General features: G+C 24.7%; 1 protein-coding gene across 14 annotated transcripts in view; it reads left to right on the forward strand.

The window, feature by feature from the left end:
* The first annotated feature begins 4,879 nt into the window (after nt 1-4,879).
* Nucleotides 4,880-13,761, forward strand: part of LOC123263493 (AT-rich interactive domain-containing protein 2) — a 32,398-nt gene continuing 23,516 nt past the window's right edge. For 9 of the 14 annotated variants that reach the window (XM_044726290.1, XM_044726295.1, XM_044726297.1 and 6 more), the window contains exons 1-5: nt 4,880-5,338; nt 5,454-5,715; nt 7,943-8,036; nt 10,355-10,452; nt 11,197-11,348. In XM_044726290.1, the coding sequence (XP_044582225.1) occupies nt 5,624-5,715; nt 7,943-8,036; nt 10,355-10,452; nt 11,197-11,348 (436 nt within the window). In that variant the 5' untranslated portion in view covers nt 4,880-5,338; nt 5,454-5,623. The other 5 variants (XM_044726292.1, XM_044726291.1, XM_044726294.1 and 2 more) reach the window with 5 other exon arrangements.

The raw sequence follows: 13,761 nt of genomic DNA on the forward strand, positions 1-13,761 counted from the left end.
ATTTCTATATCTAGTAATTTTTTGTTCGCATTATTAAATAAGCAACGAAAAATGAAAAATAAATTACCAGGGAAAACTTTATTTCAATATAAAATATGAATAAATTTTTATAAATCATGACCTTCATTCCATATTTCTTTATGATGTTCTATCATCATAAAAATTCAGCAAATACACTATAACAAAATAATTAAGAAATTATTTTGGCTGATTGAATTAATAGACGATTCAAAAAATTATTAATACGGATCATAACGAATGAATTTATGAATTAAAATTATCAATATTGATAATTTTAATTCCGAGTCTGAATTAAAATTATCAATATTGATAATCTTAATTCCGAGTCTGAATTAAAATTATTAATATTGATAATTTTAATTCCAAGTTCGAATTAAAATGATCTAAATAGATAATTTTAACTCCGAGACCCATCAAATTCCGCGATTTTGTATTGGCTGCACGGATGGTTTAAACATCTAGTGATAATTTTAATTCACCCTGTAAATTAAAATTATCAATATTGATAATTTTAATTCAAACTCGGAATTAAAATTATCAATATTGATAATTTTAATTCAGACTCGGAATTAATATTATCAATATTGATAATTTTAATTGCTAACTTACAGATCGACTTAATTATTGTTTAATATTTTTTGTCAAATAAAATTCAATTGATTTCCATGATTTTAAATTCTGTTGTTTTACTTACAAAACTTTCCAATGATAAAGTATTTTTTCCGTCATCGCACTAATTTTTATGAAAGTTTTAATTAATAAATTTCTGGAACCCTTGTTAATAAGTATAATCCACAGATTCGGTAGAATCTGGCGCCAAGTTCCGTTCAAATCCGTTGTAAACGGAGCGCCAGACTACCGACTGTGTTTACTGTAAGCAGAACGGTATTTCGAGGTTGCAAAATTTTATTTAATTATATGGTTCTCCTTTTTCCAAAATGATATATTATAAAAGTAATTTATACTTTATTTTACTGATATTAATTAATTATAATTAATTATAACACTTAATTCACTTAAAATTATTAAATTTTATCAGCACAAACTATAGTAAGCCCAGAAATTTCGATCCTGACTTTTTTTCGATGGGGAATATCAGCGCCACAGACTAGATAAAATAAAAATGTGTAGTAATCCTTCTTATAGACACGCAACTACAGTAAAAAAAAGTGATTCATAGCTTGCATCTATGGCCGCCAGGGTGCACTGGAATTACATCTACATAAACTGTAGCTTCAAGGGGATAGTTTGCAGTAAAAAATGCAGTCAACACGAGATTTAAGTTGTTATCAATTGTAAATTTTCATTATAATTACAAAAAATACTAAAATCCGAACAAAAACAGTTTCACTGTAAAAAAAGTCGCGCCAAGTCCACGTTCATAAGACTATTAGGAAAAAAAATTTTTTTTTTCTTTACAAAAAGATACAAAATAAAAAAATAAAAAAATCCGAGTAACCGATATGATTGTTTATGATTTTCGGAAATTAAAAAAAATTTTTTTGTAAATTTAAAAATTAAAAAAAAATTTTAGAACGTACTTGGTGTGCATCATTGTGTATTTCAATTTTTTTAAAGTCCTAGTAAATAGATTTTACGAATTTCATTAAAAGTAAAATATTTTGCAACCGCGCACACTAAATACGTTCTAAAATTTTTTTTTTAATTTTTAAATTTACAAAAAAATTTTTTTTAATTTCCGAAAATCATAAACAATCATATCGGTTACTCGGATTTTTTTATTTTTTTATTTTGTATCTTTTTGTAAAGAAAAAAAAAATTTTTTTTCCTAATAGTCTTATGAACGTGGACTTGGCGCGACTTTTTTTACACTGAAACTGTTTTTGTTCGGTTAATATAACCGAAAGCATTTAAACTAAATGCATTACCGCTCAAAATAACTGTACAAGTTATATATCACATATATCATTATTCTGGTATATCATTAATTAGCTAGAGTATTATTATCATTATCAACAAAATATCAATTGATCAATTAAAATTAAAATTGTAAAAAATTATATGAAAATAGGATAAATTGTTATTCAATAGTGATTCTTTTGAGACTTTAAAGATCACAGTTACTTTTTTTGATACCAATATAAAATTCAAACAGAAGTTTAATAAATTTTTATCATATTTAATGATGATTAATATTTGTATACTATATTTTTAGGGACTGAATTAAATTTATCATCTTAGTAAAAATTTAGCTTCAAAAAAATTCAGAAAATTTTTCATATAGCATATTTAGTATTCAAAAATAAAAATTAGTTCGTTTTTTTGTATCATAATTTCTAAGAGGAAAGAAAATTGCACGACTCATGATGCGAAGCATCAGAGAGTGCTTTACGATCGAAAAATTTTTTTCGCCTCCTTTTGGCGGCTATTTTTATTATTATAGCCTTGTTAGTTCACGGAATCAAGATATTTTGCATACTATTGTCGAGATAATTTAATGGAGATTAATTTCATACTTTTTAAAAATTGATTTACTGCAATAGAATTGGAAAAAAACACAAAAATAGGTCAAAAAATTTTCCTGTCCGTCATGTGTGAAACCCGAAAACACTGTAACTTGTGAAAAAATCCATTATTTGAGTTAAAATTTTTTTTTTAAATTCTAATCGACGATTGTAGGTCACTGAATGCAAATGATTAATTAATTCAGTGTCGTTTAATTGCAATTAATAAAAAACGAAAACTACAAGACTGTATATCTATATATATCCATGTAAAATTAACATGGATGGTGATAGCTCTATATCTATAGATATTATGTAAATTTTATTCCACCAGGGGCTTTTGTGCAGTACCTTCCTACTACAGCTATTTTTTCGGCAATTAATTTTGAACGACTTAAGTTTTTTTTTTTTTTTTTTATATTTCTTAATTAAATGAGCATTATGAGTCGTGCACTTTTGGATTTTCCAAACTTTTTTCATCTATACTCAACAACGTAAACAAAATTTTCTATCATATATATAGCATCGGAAAATATGCGTACAGCTACAAATTTCAAATAAAAATTGATTCCTCCTTGAAAAGAATGTTGAAAAAATTGTAAAAAATAAGATTATTAAAAATGAAAAATGCTCCAAAACCCTATATTTATATATAAGCTTATGGAATTAAAATTATCAATAGTGAAATAAAAATAGATTTAAAAAAAATAATCTCAAATAAAAATTATGTCAAACATAATTCAAAAACAGTAAAAATGTTAATTATAATTTAAACGTTAGGTAAAAAATCTTAAGCTTTAAAAAGTAAAACAGCGTGCCATAGTTAACTTAATTTTCATTAATTGCACTTATATTTTTAAAAATTTATAAAATGTCAAATTTTTAGATTTTATAAAAATCTAACTATTGCAGCCGTCCTCATGGCGCAACTTTTAAAAAATTTAGCCATTTTCTGACTTAGTTTGTCGAGCTGAGTCAGAAAATATATATAGTTCAAAAGTTTATATATGTATGTATTTATATATATATATATATATATATATATATATATATTTATACGATATAACGCGGCTTGTCAGCACGATAGCGTTTTCAATTTATGACCGATTCTTCTCAAACTCAGCATGCTTTACCTATCGATCAAGACCAAGATTAAGTTCGAAGATGAGCTTAATCGAGCGAATAATTTGGAAATGACAGGATTTTGAAATTTTGAAAATCGTAAAAATTGATGTTTTTACTACTTCAACTTGGTATAATTACTGAACTAGACAAGATATTGAAATTCGGTAAAATGCATCGTAAAGCTCTTTTAATAAGCTTCAATTTTCACTACTCAAAAGTAGTAATAGCCTCAATATTACTCCTTTTAGAATTCGTTTAATGAAACAGTTTTACTGTTGCAGCCGTTTTAGAATTATTGTCTGCATCATAGCTTAATCATGATGTAAATTCAATAATTACCATATTGATCAGTCTTTCGTGTAATGTTTTCGGGTAGGTTGTCAGTAAATATGTCACAAATTAGTTCTAACCATTGTTTTCTTCAACTAAAATTTTATCCGGTTGCAAAATTCTGATTAACTTGAAAACTGTTGTTTCTAAGCAGTTACTTAAAATTTGGACATTTATAATTCAAATCTTATAATCTGAGCAATTCTTTGGTAAATATTTGAGAAACTTTTTCTTCACAAGATAATTTTTTTTCCAAAATTTGTTGTAAATAGTTTTAAATTTATTATTGAATTTTGTTTTTAATTCATGAATGAAGTTATACATTATCAGTGTTATTATATTATTTTATTAAAAATCAATTTTTTTTATGTGAAAAATCTACTTCCATTTCGGCTGCCGAATGGCCTTTTTTATTTTTTTAATAAATTTTAATAAAATAAGTTTTTATAAAAAAAATTTATTAATTAAAAAAATGACACTAAAATCCGCTGATATTAAAAATAAAAGAATTGCACTTATATTTTAAAAAATAAATATGAAAATTAAGTTAGCCGACATAATAAAATGAAAAAAATTTTTTTTTTTATTGAAAAAATTATTACAAAAAAAATTTTCACTTGTAAAAAACTTCAAAAACTATAATAAGTGCAATTAAAAAAAAATATTTTTTAGTTCTAATTTAATTAAATTAACCAAAATTAAAAAATGAAAAATGTCGGCTAACTTTATTAATCTAAATAAATATCAAATTTTAATTATAATTTTTTTGATAACGAAAATTTAATAAATTTTAGTCAACAATAATTATTTAATAAAATAAATAAAATTAACATGTCAAAAAAGTATTTACTTAAAAGATCCGCCAGATGTCAGCAGCTGTTCCAAAAAAGCGTGAAAGCGATTCAGAAACGCCCTCTGGTGTAAAGCAAAATTTAAAATCAGCAGCTAACAGAAACAGACGGAAATGGGGGTAACACTGTACACTAGTGTCTACAATAGTCGTCGAGTGCATCAATAATTACCCTTCAAAGATTACTATTACCGAATAAACTAACCGGAGTGCGCGGGAGTTAAATTAAGTGTTATTCCTCTGACCGTTGAAATAAAAACTGAACTAAAAAAATATTCACTCGTGAGTAAAAGGTGTATCTGCCGTCCGAGGTGTCTGGCGTAGCTGTAGTGGTGCATTACGACGGCCGTGACAGCCAAAGACTGAGTGCTCGGTGAGCTCCAGCCTTGAGGTGAGACTAATAATCCGGGCCGAGGCTCGGAGTGCTCCTGGACCCGGACCGGGAAATAAAAAGCTTCCCTTAAGAATATCCTCGGGAGTTACCTCTTAAAACTTGCCACTGAAGGCGGCAGGGACGCCATTTTGATATCCACGGTTTAGCTTCGTCGTTAGTGTATTGTGTTATTATTATTATTTTTATTTATTATTTGTTAGTTAATAATTAAACATTGTTGTCAGTGATTATTTATATTTTATTTATTTACCCTGGAATTTTTTTTCAGGTCTAACTAGAGGCACTGGTGGCTCCTGAGCTGCTGATCCCTCGAGGGGGGGATTCACTGGCCACTCTCCACATGGTCTTGGTTTGCTGGGCTGATAACTCGAGCGAGGAGCTAATGACTAAATTCAAGTACAAACTTTGGATAAATAAAGCCAGTTTTTAAATATTAACATGGCTAAGATCCTTAATAAGGACCCGGTCACCTACGAGAGGGAAAGACTCACTTTTTTGAAGGAGCTTCATCATTTTCATGAGACTAGAGGGTTTGTTTTTTTAATTTTTATTCTTTTTTATTTTAGTTAATATTTTTTTAATTTTTTTTTGACATTCAATTTTTTAATTTATTAAAAAAATTTTTAAGCTTTTTAAAAAATAAAATTTTTTATCAACATTTTTAAAAAATAAATTTTTATTTAAGTTAGCCGAGGTTTAAAAAATTTTATGATTTTTTTATTAGAGAATTATTAGATAAAAATAAAAAAACATTTTTTTCATTTGTTAAAATCTTTAAAAACTATAAGTGGAATTTTTAAAAATTTTTTTTTGACATTAAATTTTCTAAAAAAAAAATTATGAAGCTTTTTGAAAAATAAAAAAAAAATTTTTTTACTTTGAATCTAAAATTGAAAAAAAAAATAATTTTTTATGACGATTTTCAATAAATTTTTATATGAAAATTAAGTTAACCGACATCTGAAAAATTTTATAATTTTTTTTTATTAAAGAATTATTAAAAAAAATTTATAAAAAGTGCAATTTTTTAAAAATATTTTTTTAAATTTAATAAATAAAGCAAAATAAAAAAATAAAAAATTTCGGCTAACTTTATTTTATTATTTAAAATTAAGTAAAATATCTAAACATTTTTAGAAATTTTTTTTATTGGAAAAATTGTTTAAAAAAATTTAGTAAAAAACTTGAAATCCTATAAGTGCAATTTTTTAGTTTTTATTTAATAATTAAAAGAAAATTAGAAAAATAAAATCGTTGGCTAACTTTAGTATTATGATTTTTATAATTTAATATTAGCTACCTAGTACTATGTGACTTTCATGACTTGTGAATTATAAATAAATAAAATTTTGATTTATTAAATAATGATTTTTGTTAAATTGTACTGTAATTTCTTAAATATTGACGTTTTTAAAGATATAAGCTCATCTTGATGTTATACTTATCAAGAGCTTTCATTTGAGTATCCACATGCATTTTTGATATATTTTTCATATATACATATATATGATATACATAAATATATAAAATATATGAAAAATTCATGTGGGTACTCAAATTAAAGGTCTCGATGAGTGTAATGTCGGGGTGAGCTTATATCTTTAAAAATTTCAATATTTCACGAGATACAAGGTCATATAATTAATGAAAATTAGTATATATTTAATAAATTTATAACAAATAAATTATGACAAAAAAAAAATTTTTATAATGAAAAAATGCAATTTTTTTTAAATATTTTTTTTTTTTAATTTACTAACATTAAATTTTGATATATTTTTCATATATACATATAAAATATATATATTTTAATATTAGCTCATCTTGATGTTACACTATGATATACATAAATATAATATATATAAATATATAAAATATATGAAAAATTGATGTGGGTACTTATGAAAGGTCTCGATGAGTACTATGTCGGGGTGAGCTTAGATCTTTAAAAATGTTAATATTTAAGAAATTATATTGTATTTTGTCAATTTTTGATATTTATAAAGATATAAGCTCATCCTGATGTTACACTCATCAAGAGCTTTCATTTGAGTACCCACATGCATTTTTGATATATTTTTCAAATATACATATATATATATAATATACGTAAATATATAAAATATATGAAATATTGATGTGGGTACTTAAATTAAAGGTCTCGATGAGTGTAATGTCAAGATGGGCTTATATCTTTAAAAATGTCAATAGTTTACAAAATACTAGGTAATTTCTTAATTAATGAAAATTTAGCATATATTTAATAATTTTCAAAAATTTATAATAAAAAAAATTTTTAAAAATGAAAAATTGAATTTTTTAAAAATAATTTTTCTTTTCAATTTAATAACACATTCAATTTTGATATATTTTTCATATATACATATATATAACATATATTTTAAAGATACAAGCTCATCATGATGTTACACTCATCAAGACCTTTCATTTGAGTACCCACATGCATTTTTGATATATCTTTCATATATACATATATGTAATATATATAAATATATAAAATATATGAAAAATCGATGTGGGTACTCAAATGAAAGGTCTCGATGAGTGCAATGTCAAGATGAGCTTATATCTTTAAAAATGTCATTAGTTCTCAAGATACAAGGTCATTTCTTAATTATGTATGTAGAAAAAATTTTTTTTTGCACATTTAATAATTTTTATAGTTTTATAAATAATTTTCTTAAAAAAATTAATATAAAATTTTTATTAATATTAATAATTTATTTTTTTTTACAGGACCGGATTTAAAAAATATCCAAAAATTAGCGGAAATGAAATAGATCTATATTTACTTTATCTACTTGTTACTGCACATGGTGGATGGATCAAGGTAATAATTTTAAATTGAATTTTAATTTTATTAAAATTAATTTACTGAAAAAAAATTAAATAAAATTTAATAAAAATTATTACAATTGATGATAATTAAATTTTATTAGAAAAAATTATCAAAAGTAATAATTTTCAGGATTAAATTAAAATTAAAATTAATTTAAAAAAAAAAAAAATTTTTTTTTATCAAAATTGATTTTAAATACTTAAATTAAAAAAAATAATTAAAGATAAAAAACAATTAATTCTTTAACAAAGTGTCAATAAATCAAAAACTAAAGTAAAAAAATTGTCCCGGGACTGAAAAGAGCTAATTCGCGTACTAAAGCGCGGTCGATACGGCAACACCGCGCCCAGTCGCGCGCATACCGGCACCAAACGGGCTTCGACGTTGCTTATAAATATGACAACGTTGTACAAAAGGTTTTTATTACTCTGTAAAATATAATAAAAGTACCGATGGAAATTCAACACATTAATTTATTGCTAATCATTCGATTAATTTAATTCGGTGAAAAGTTTAATATAAATAAGCGTGGATCAGCTGTTTGAGGGGGTTTATTATTCTTTGCAATCTCTCGTTCTAGTCTCTAGCCCCTTTTAGCTCAACATTCATCCCCTCCATGTCCAGATACCTGGCTAAAGGCTACAGCTGATTCTTTTAACTTTAAAATTTTTTTTATAATAATTTTTTTAATTAAAAAATTATTATTACAAATTTTGTCACAATTAAAAAAAATAAATTTTAACTTTAAATTTAGTTAAAAATAAAATAAATAATAATAATAGAATAATTAAAATTTTTTTTAATTTTATAAAAGTTTTGCTATATTTATTAAAAAAAATTTAGTTAAAATATATACAAATTTTAAAAAATAAATTTTTTATTTAATTATTATTACAAATTTTGTCAGCATTTAAAAAAAAAATTCTTTTTATATAAATTTTCACTTTAAATTTAGTTAAAAATTTTTTTTTTAATTTTATAAAATTTTTGCTACAAATATTTATCAAGAAAAATTTATTTAAAACATTTACAAATTTTTTATTAAATAATTAATATACAAAAATTAGAATTTTTTTTTTTAATTTCTCGTATCTTGGGAAATATTGACATTTTTAAAGATATAAGCTCATCTCGACATTACACTAATCAAGACCTTTCATTTGAGTACCTACATCAATTTTTCATATATTTTATATATTTATATATATCATATATATGTATATATGAAAAATATATCAAAAATGCATGTGGGTACTCAAATGAAAGCTCTTGACGAGTGTAACATCAAGATGAGCTTATATTTTGTAAAATATATATTATATACAAGTATATATGAAAAATATATCAAAATTTAGTATGTTAGAAATTAAAAAAAAACAAATTATTGTTAAAAAATTGCAATTTTTCAGTTTTTAAAATTTTTTCCCATTATTTTGTTATAAAATTTTTAAAATTATTAAATATTTGCTAAATTAATTTTTATTAATTATAAAATGACCTTGTATTTTGTGAACTATCGATATTTTTAAATATATAAGCTCACCCCGACATTACACTCATCGAGACCTTTAATTTGAGTACCCATATCAATTTTTCATATATTTTATATATTTATATATCTCATAAATATCGTATATATAAAATATACACAAATTGCCATGTGGGTACTCAAATAAAAGCTCTACGATGAATGTAACATCAGGATGAGCTTATATCTATAAAAATGTCAATAATTAAGAAATTACCTTGTATCTTGTTAATTATTGACATTTTTTAAAATATAAGCTCACTTTGACATTACACTCATCGAGATCTTTAATTTGAGTACCCACATCAATTTTTCATATATTTCATATATTTATATATATCATATATATAAATATATAAAAAATATATCAAAAATACATGTGGGTACTCAAATGAAAGCTCTTGATACGTATAACACTAAGATGAGCTTATATTTTAAAAATATATAATATATTTACATATATATGAAAAATATATCAAAAATGCATGTGGGTACTCAAACGAAAGCTCTTGATTCCTGTAACATCAACATGAGCTTATATCTTTAAAAATGTCAATATTTAAGAAATTACAGTGCAATTTAACAAAAATTATTATTTAATAAATCAAAATTTTATTTATCTATTTTCATTTTTAAAATTCTTAATAAAATAATTATTTCCTAAAATAAATTCCGAATTTATTTTAAAAATAAATTCTTTCTTCTAAATATTAAAAAAAAAAAAATAAATAAATAAAAATTTTTTTAAAAACAATTTAATTTATACTCTTAAATTTTCCAGGTAAATACCAGAAACGAGTGGTCATCATTATGCGAACAATTTCACTTACCATCAGGCTGCGTAAACAGCGGCGTGGGCTTGAAGCAAATTTACTTACGGTAATTATAAAACCCTTAAAAAAAAAAAAAAAAAAAATTTCAATCTTTCTTATCAAGAACTTGAAAAAAAAAAAAAAAAAAAAAAAATTATTTTTTTAAAAAACGTCAAATTAATCTTCATTAAATTATCTTGACAATTAACCTTGAAAAAAAAGAGTTGAATGACCGAGTATCAATCAGCGCAGTGAGTGTCAATCTCCTTCTATACCCGATGTAATAATAATAATAAAAAACTAGCGTGAAGAAACCGATGAATAGAAGTAACTCCTGGTCTAGTCTATTACATGGGAAGTAGTGCTACAAAATACAAGCTTGCTTCCTCCCACCACTTCTTAATTTCTTGGTGTATGTTAAGACCCCTCCCCCCCACACCCCCACCCCCTCCTCCCGATCGACCCGGCGAGAAAACACGAGTCCTGTGGTATGTTCGTATGCATCGCGATACGAATAGAAGCGATATTACTGAATACTTGACACTGAAACTCGCGTTTGGTTATATTACTACGAGCCCGTACTCACCACCGCCTACCTACCATTCATTCATTGATATCTGGCTCCAACGAGACTGCAGACTACAGACTACTATATACTACAAAAGCGTGACGACTCACGTGGCTGCTGGACTATCTACCCACTCTCCGATCATCTACACACTCACCTCAGCGCAGCGAGTAGAGCGTTTATTTGTCACTCAGTCATTCACTCCCAGCGAGTCGCCGGGGTCTAACCTTACAGAGCTTTCAGGTATCTCGACAGGTACGAGAAGGTCCACTTTCTTGGCGAGGACGGACAGCAGGCTGATGATGATGATGAGGACTCCAGGCATCGCAAGTGGTCAGCCAGGTCGCTTCATTCTGTTCCTCTTACTTACAATTATCATCAACACAATGTCGCTGGTAGGTTTATTCATTAAAATTATATTTTTTTTTTTTTATTAATTTTCATTGAAAAAAAATTAAAAAATTCCCTCTGTAAATTTTATGTCTATAGATATATACTGAGAAATTGAAATAATTGAAAAAAATTCAAATTTCATGATAATGAATTTTTTTTTAACGGAATAAATTTTTTTTGCAAACTTTACTTTGAAATTTAAAAAAAAAAAAAAAAAATAAAATTTTTAAAAATTACTTGAAATAGCAACCTGCATGTTAATATTTTTTTGTTGAATTTTGAGACGTATTTTTTGTACTAAAATTTTCAAAATGGTTTAAAGAAGGAACTTGATTTGTTTCAAAAAAATTACATTGATAAAAATCCAATTTTTTTATTAAACTTTGAGACGTATTTTTTGCACTAAAATTTTAAAAATGGATCAAAGAGGAAATTAAATTTTTTTCAAAACTTTTCTTTGAAGTTTTCTTAAAAGAAAAAAATAAAATGTAAAAAAGTGTGTTAATTTACTAAAATTTAATTTTTTAGATTTTTTTTTGATAAATTTTGAAATTTTTTGCACTAAAATTTTCAAAATGGTTCAAAGAAGAAACTTCATTTTTTTTTAAAAACTTTCCTTTGAAATTTTTCTAAGAGAAAAAAATGAAATGTAAAAAAGTGTGTTAATTCATCAAAATTCAATTTTTAAGATTTTTATGGGAAATTTTGAGATTTTTTGCACTAAAATTTTCAATGTAGTTTAAAGAAGAAACTTAATTTTTTTCAAAACTTTCCTTTGAAATTTTCTTTAAAAAACAAACAAAAATGTAAAAAAGTGTGTTAATTTATAAAAATTCTATTTTTTAGAGTTTTTTTGGGAAATTTTGACATTTTTTGCACTAAAATTTTCAAAATGGTTTAAAAAAGTAACTTAATTTTTTTCAAAAACTTTCCTTTGAAATTTTCTAAAAAAAAAATCACTTGAATTAGCAACCTGTATGTTAATCTATTTTTAATAATTTTTTGGTAAATTTTGAGACGTATTTTTTGCACTAAAATTTTCAAATTGGTTCAAAAAAGTAACTTAAGGGGCATTCCATAGTGACTGGTGGGACATTTGACTCTGAAATTTCATCAATTATGAGCTATAATTATGTGACTTAAACTTATACTGTAGTCAAATTTATCTTATAATATAGAAAAATAACTAATTAACAACATCCCTTTGTCACTAAAAAATTTTTTTTTATTGTGACTGGTGGGACAGGCATTTGTGACTGGTGGGACAAGTACAAAATCTCTACATCAAGTTGTTTATTAAAAAGACTTTTATATTATTTCAACCTTAGAAACATTATTGTTAATATATTTAACTATAAATTAATTAGGGTAATTAAAAAAAAACTAATTAAAAAACACAAATAAAGAATTTAACATGCTGACAACACGATCTTGATAAACTTAGGTGTTAATTAATAACGAACATAAACAAAATTTCTTTTTAAAACTATAATAATAAATATCGCGTGCCTAATGCCAAAAGGGCGTATAAAAAAAATTTTTTTTTGCCATTCTTTTTAGAATCGCTCGAAACGTAAAGATCTGCAGAAAGAAAATTTTTGACGTACTAATGCCAAAAGGGCGTATCTTAAGATATACGCCCTTTTGGCTTTAGAAAATTATCTGTCTAAAGCCAAAAGAGCGTATAAAAAAAATCAGGATTTTTCATAATTTCGAACAACAGTCTTCAAAATTGTCCAGAGAAAGTTTGTGAAAAAAATAAATTTTTAAAAAGTCAACATTTTCGATAGTAGTAAATTTAAATTTTTTATTTATTTATTTATTTATGATTTAATGCCAAGGCAATGGCCAAATGGCAAAGTATACATTTCAATTTTATTAAAGTACACGTAATGAGCAATAAAGATATAATTATATTGTTTTACAATTTCATTTAGAATATTTTTCTGACAGTGGTTTAATATTAAAAATTTGAAAAATGAAAACTTTAGTATGTAATATACTCAACAAATCTTTACAAGAATAATTTATGTAGATAGACGAAATAATTTAATTTGTATATATGATTAATTTGTTGTTTAAGACTGATAGCAGGTAGATTTCTTGATAGCAAACACAAAAGAAAATAGTTTTTTAGTAAGTAAGTTGATCCAAAAATTAAACTGAGCTAGGTAATTTGTGAGACGTTCATGGTTGGCCTTCTCGTTCCTTGTGAAGAAAAAATTCATAGGAACTGGTCTTGAAAGTATCAAGACTCAGTAAGTTAGTTATTTCAATTGGTAATTCCCTCCAAAGTCGGATAGCGGATACCACAAAAGAGTGTTCATAGACTAAGTTGGTGAAGTTTGGGATTTTGAAATTATTGTTATATTTGGCGGCTATTCTTTCAGATCTTCTGATATCTGGGGGTTCATC

Source organism: Cotesia glomerata, linkage group LG4 (genome assembly GCF_020080835.1).
Source record: "Cotesia glomerata isolate CgM1 linkage group LG4, MPM_Cglom_v2.3, whole genome shotgun sequence".
NCBI classification, from domain to species: Eukaryota; Metazoa; Arthropoda; class Insecta; order Hymenoptera; family Braconidae; genus Cotesia; species Cotesia glomerata.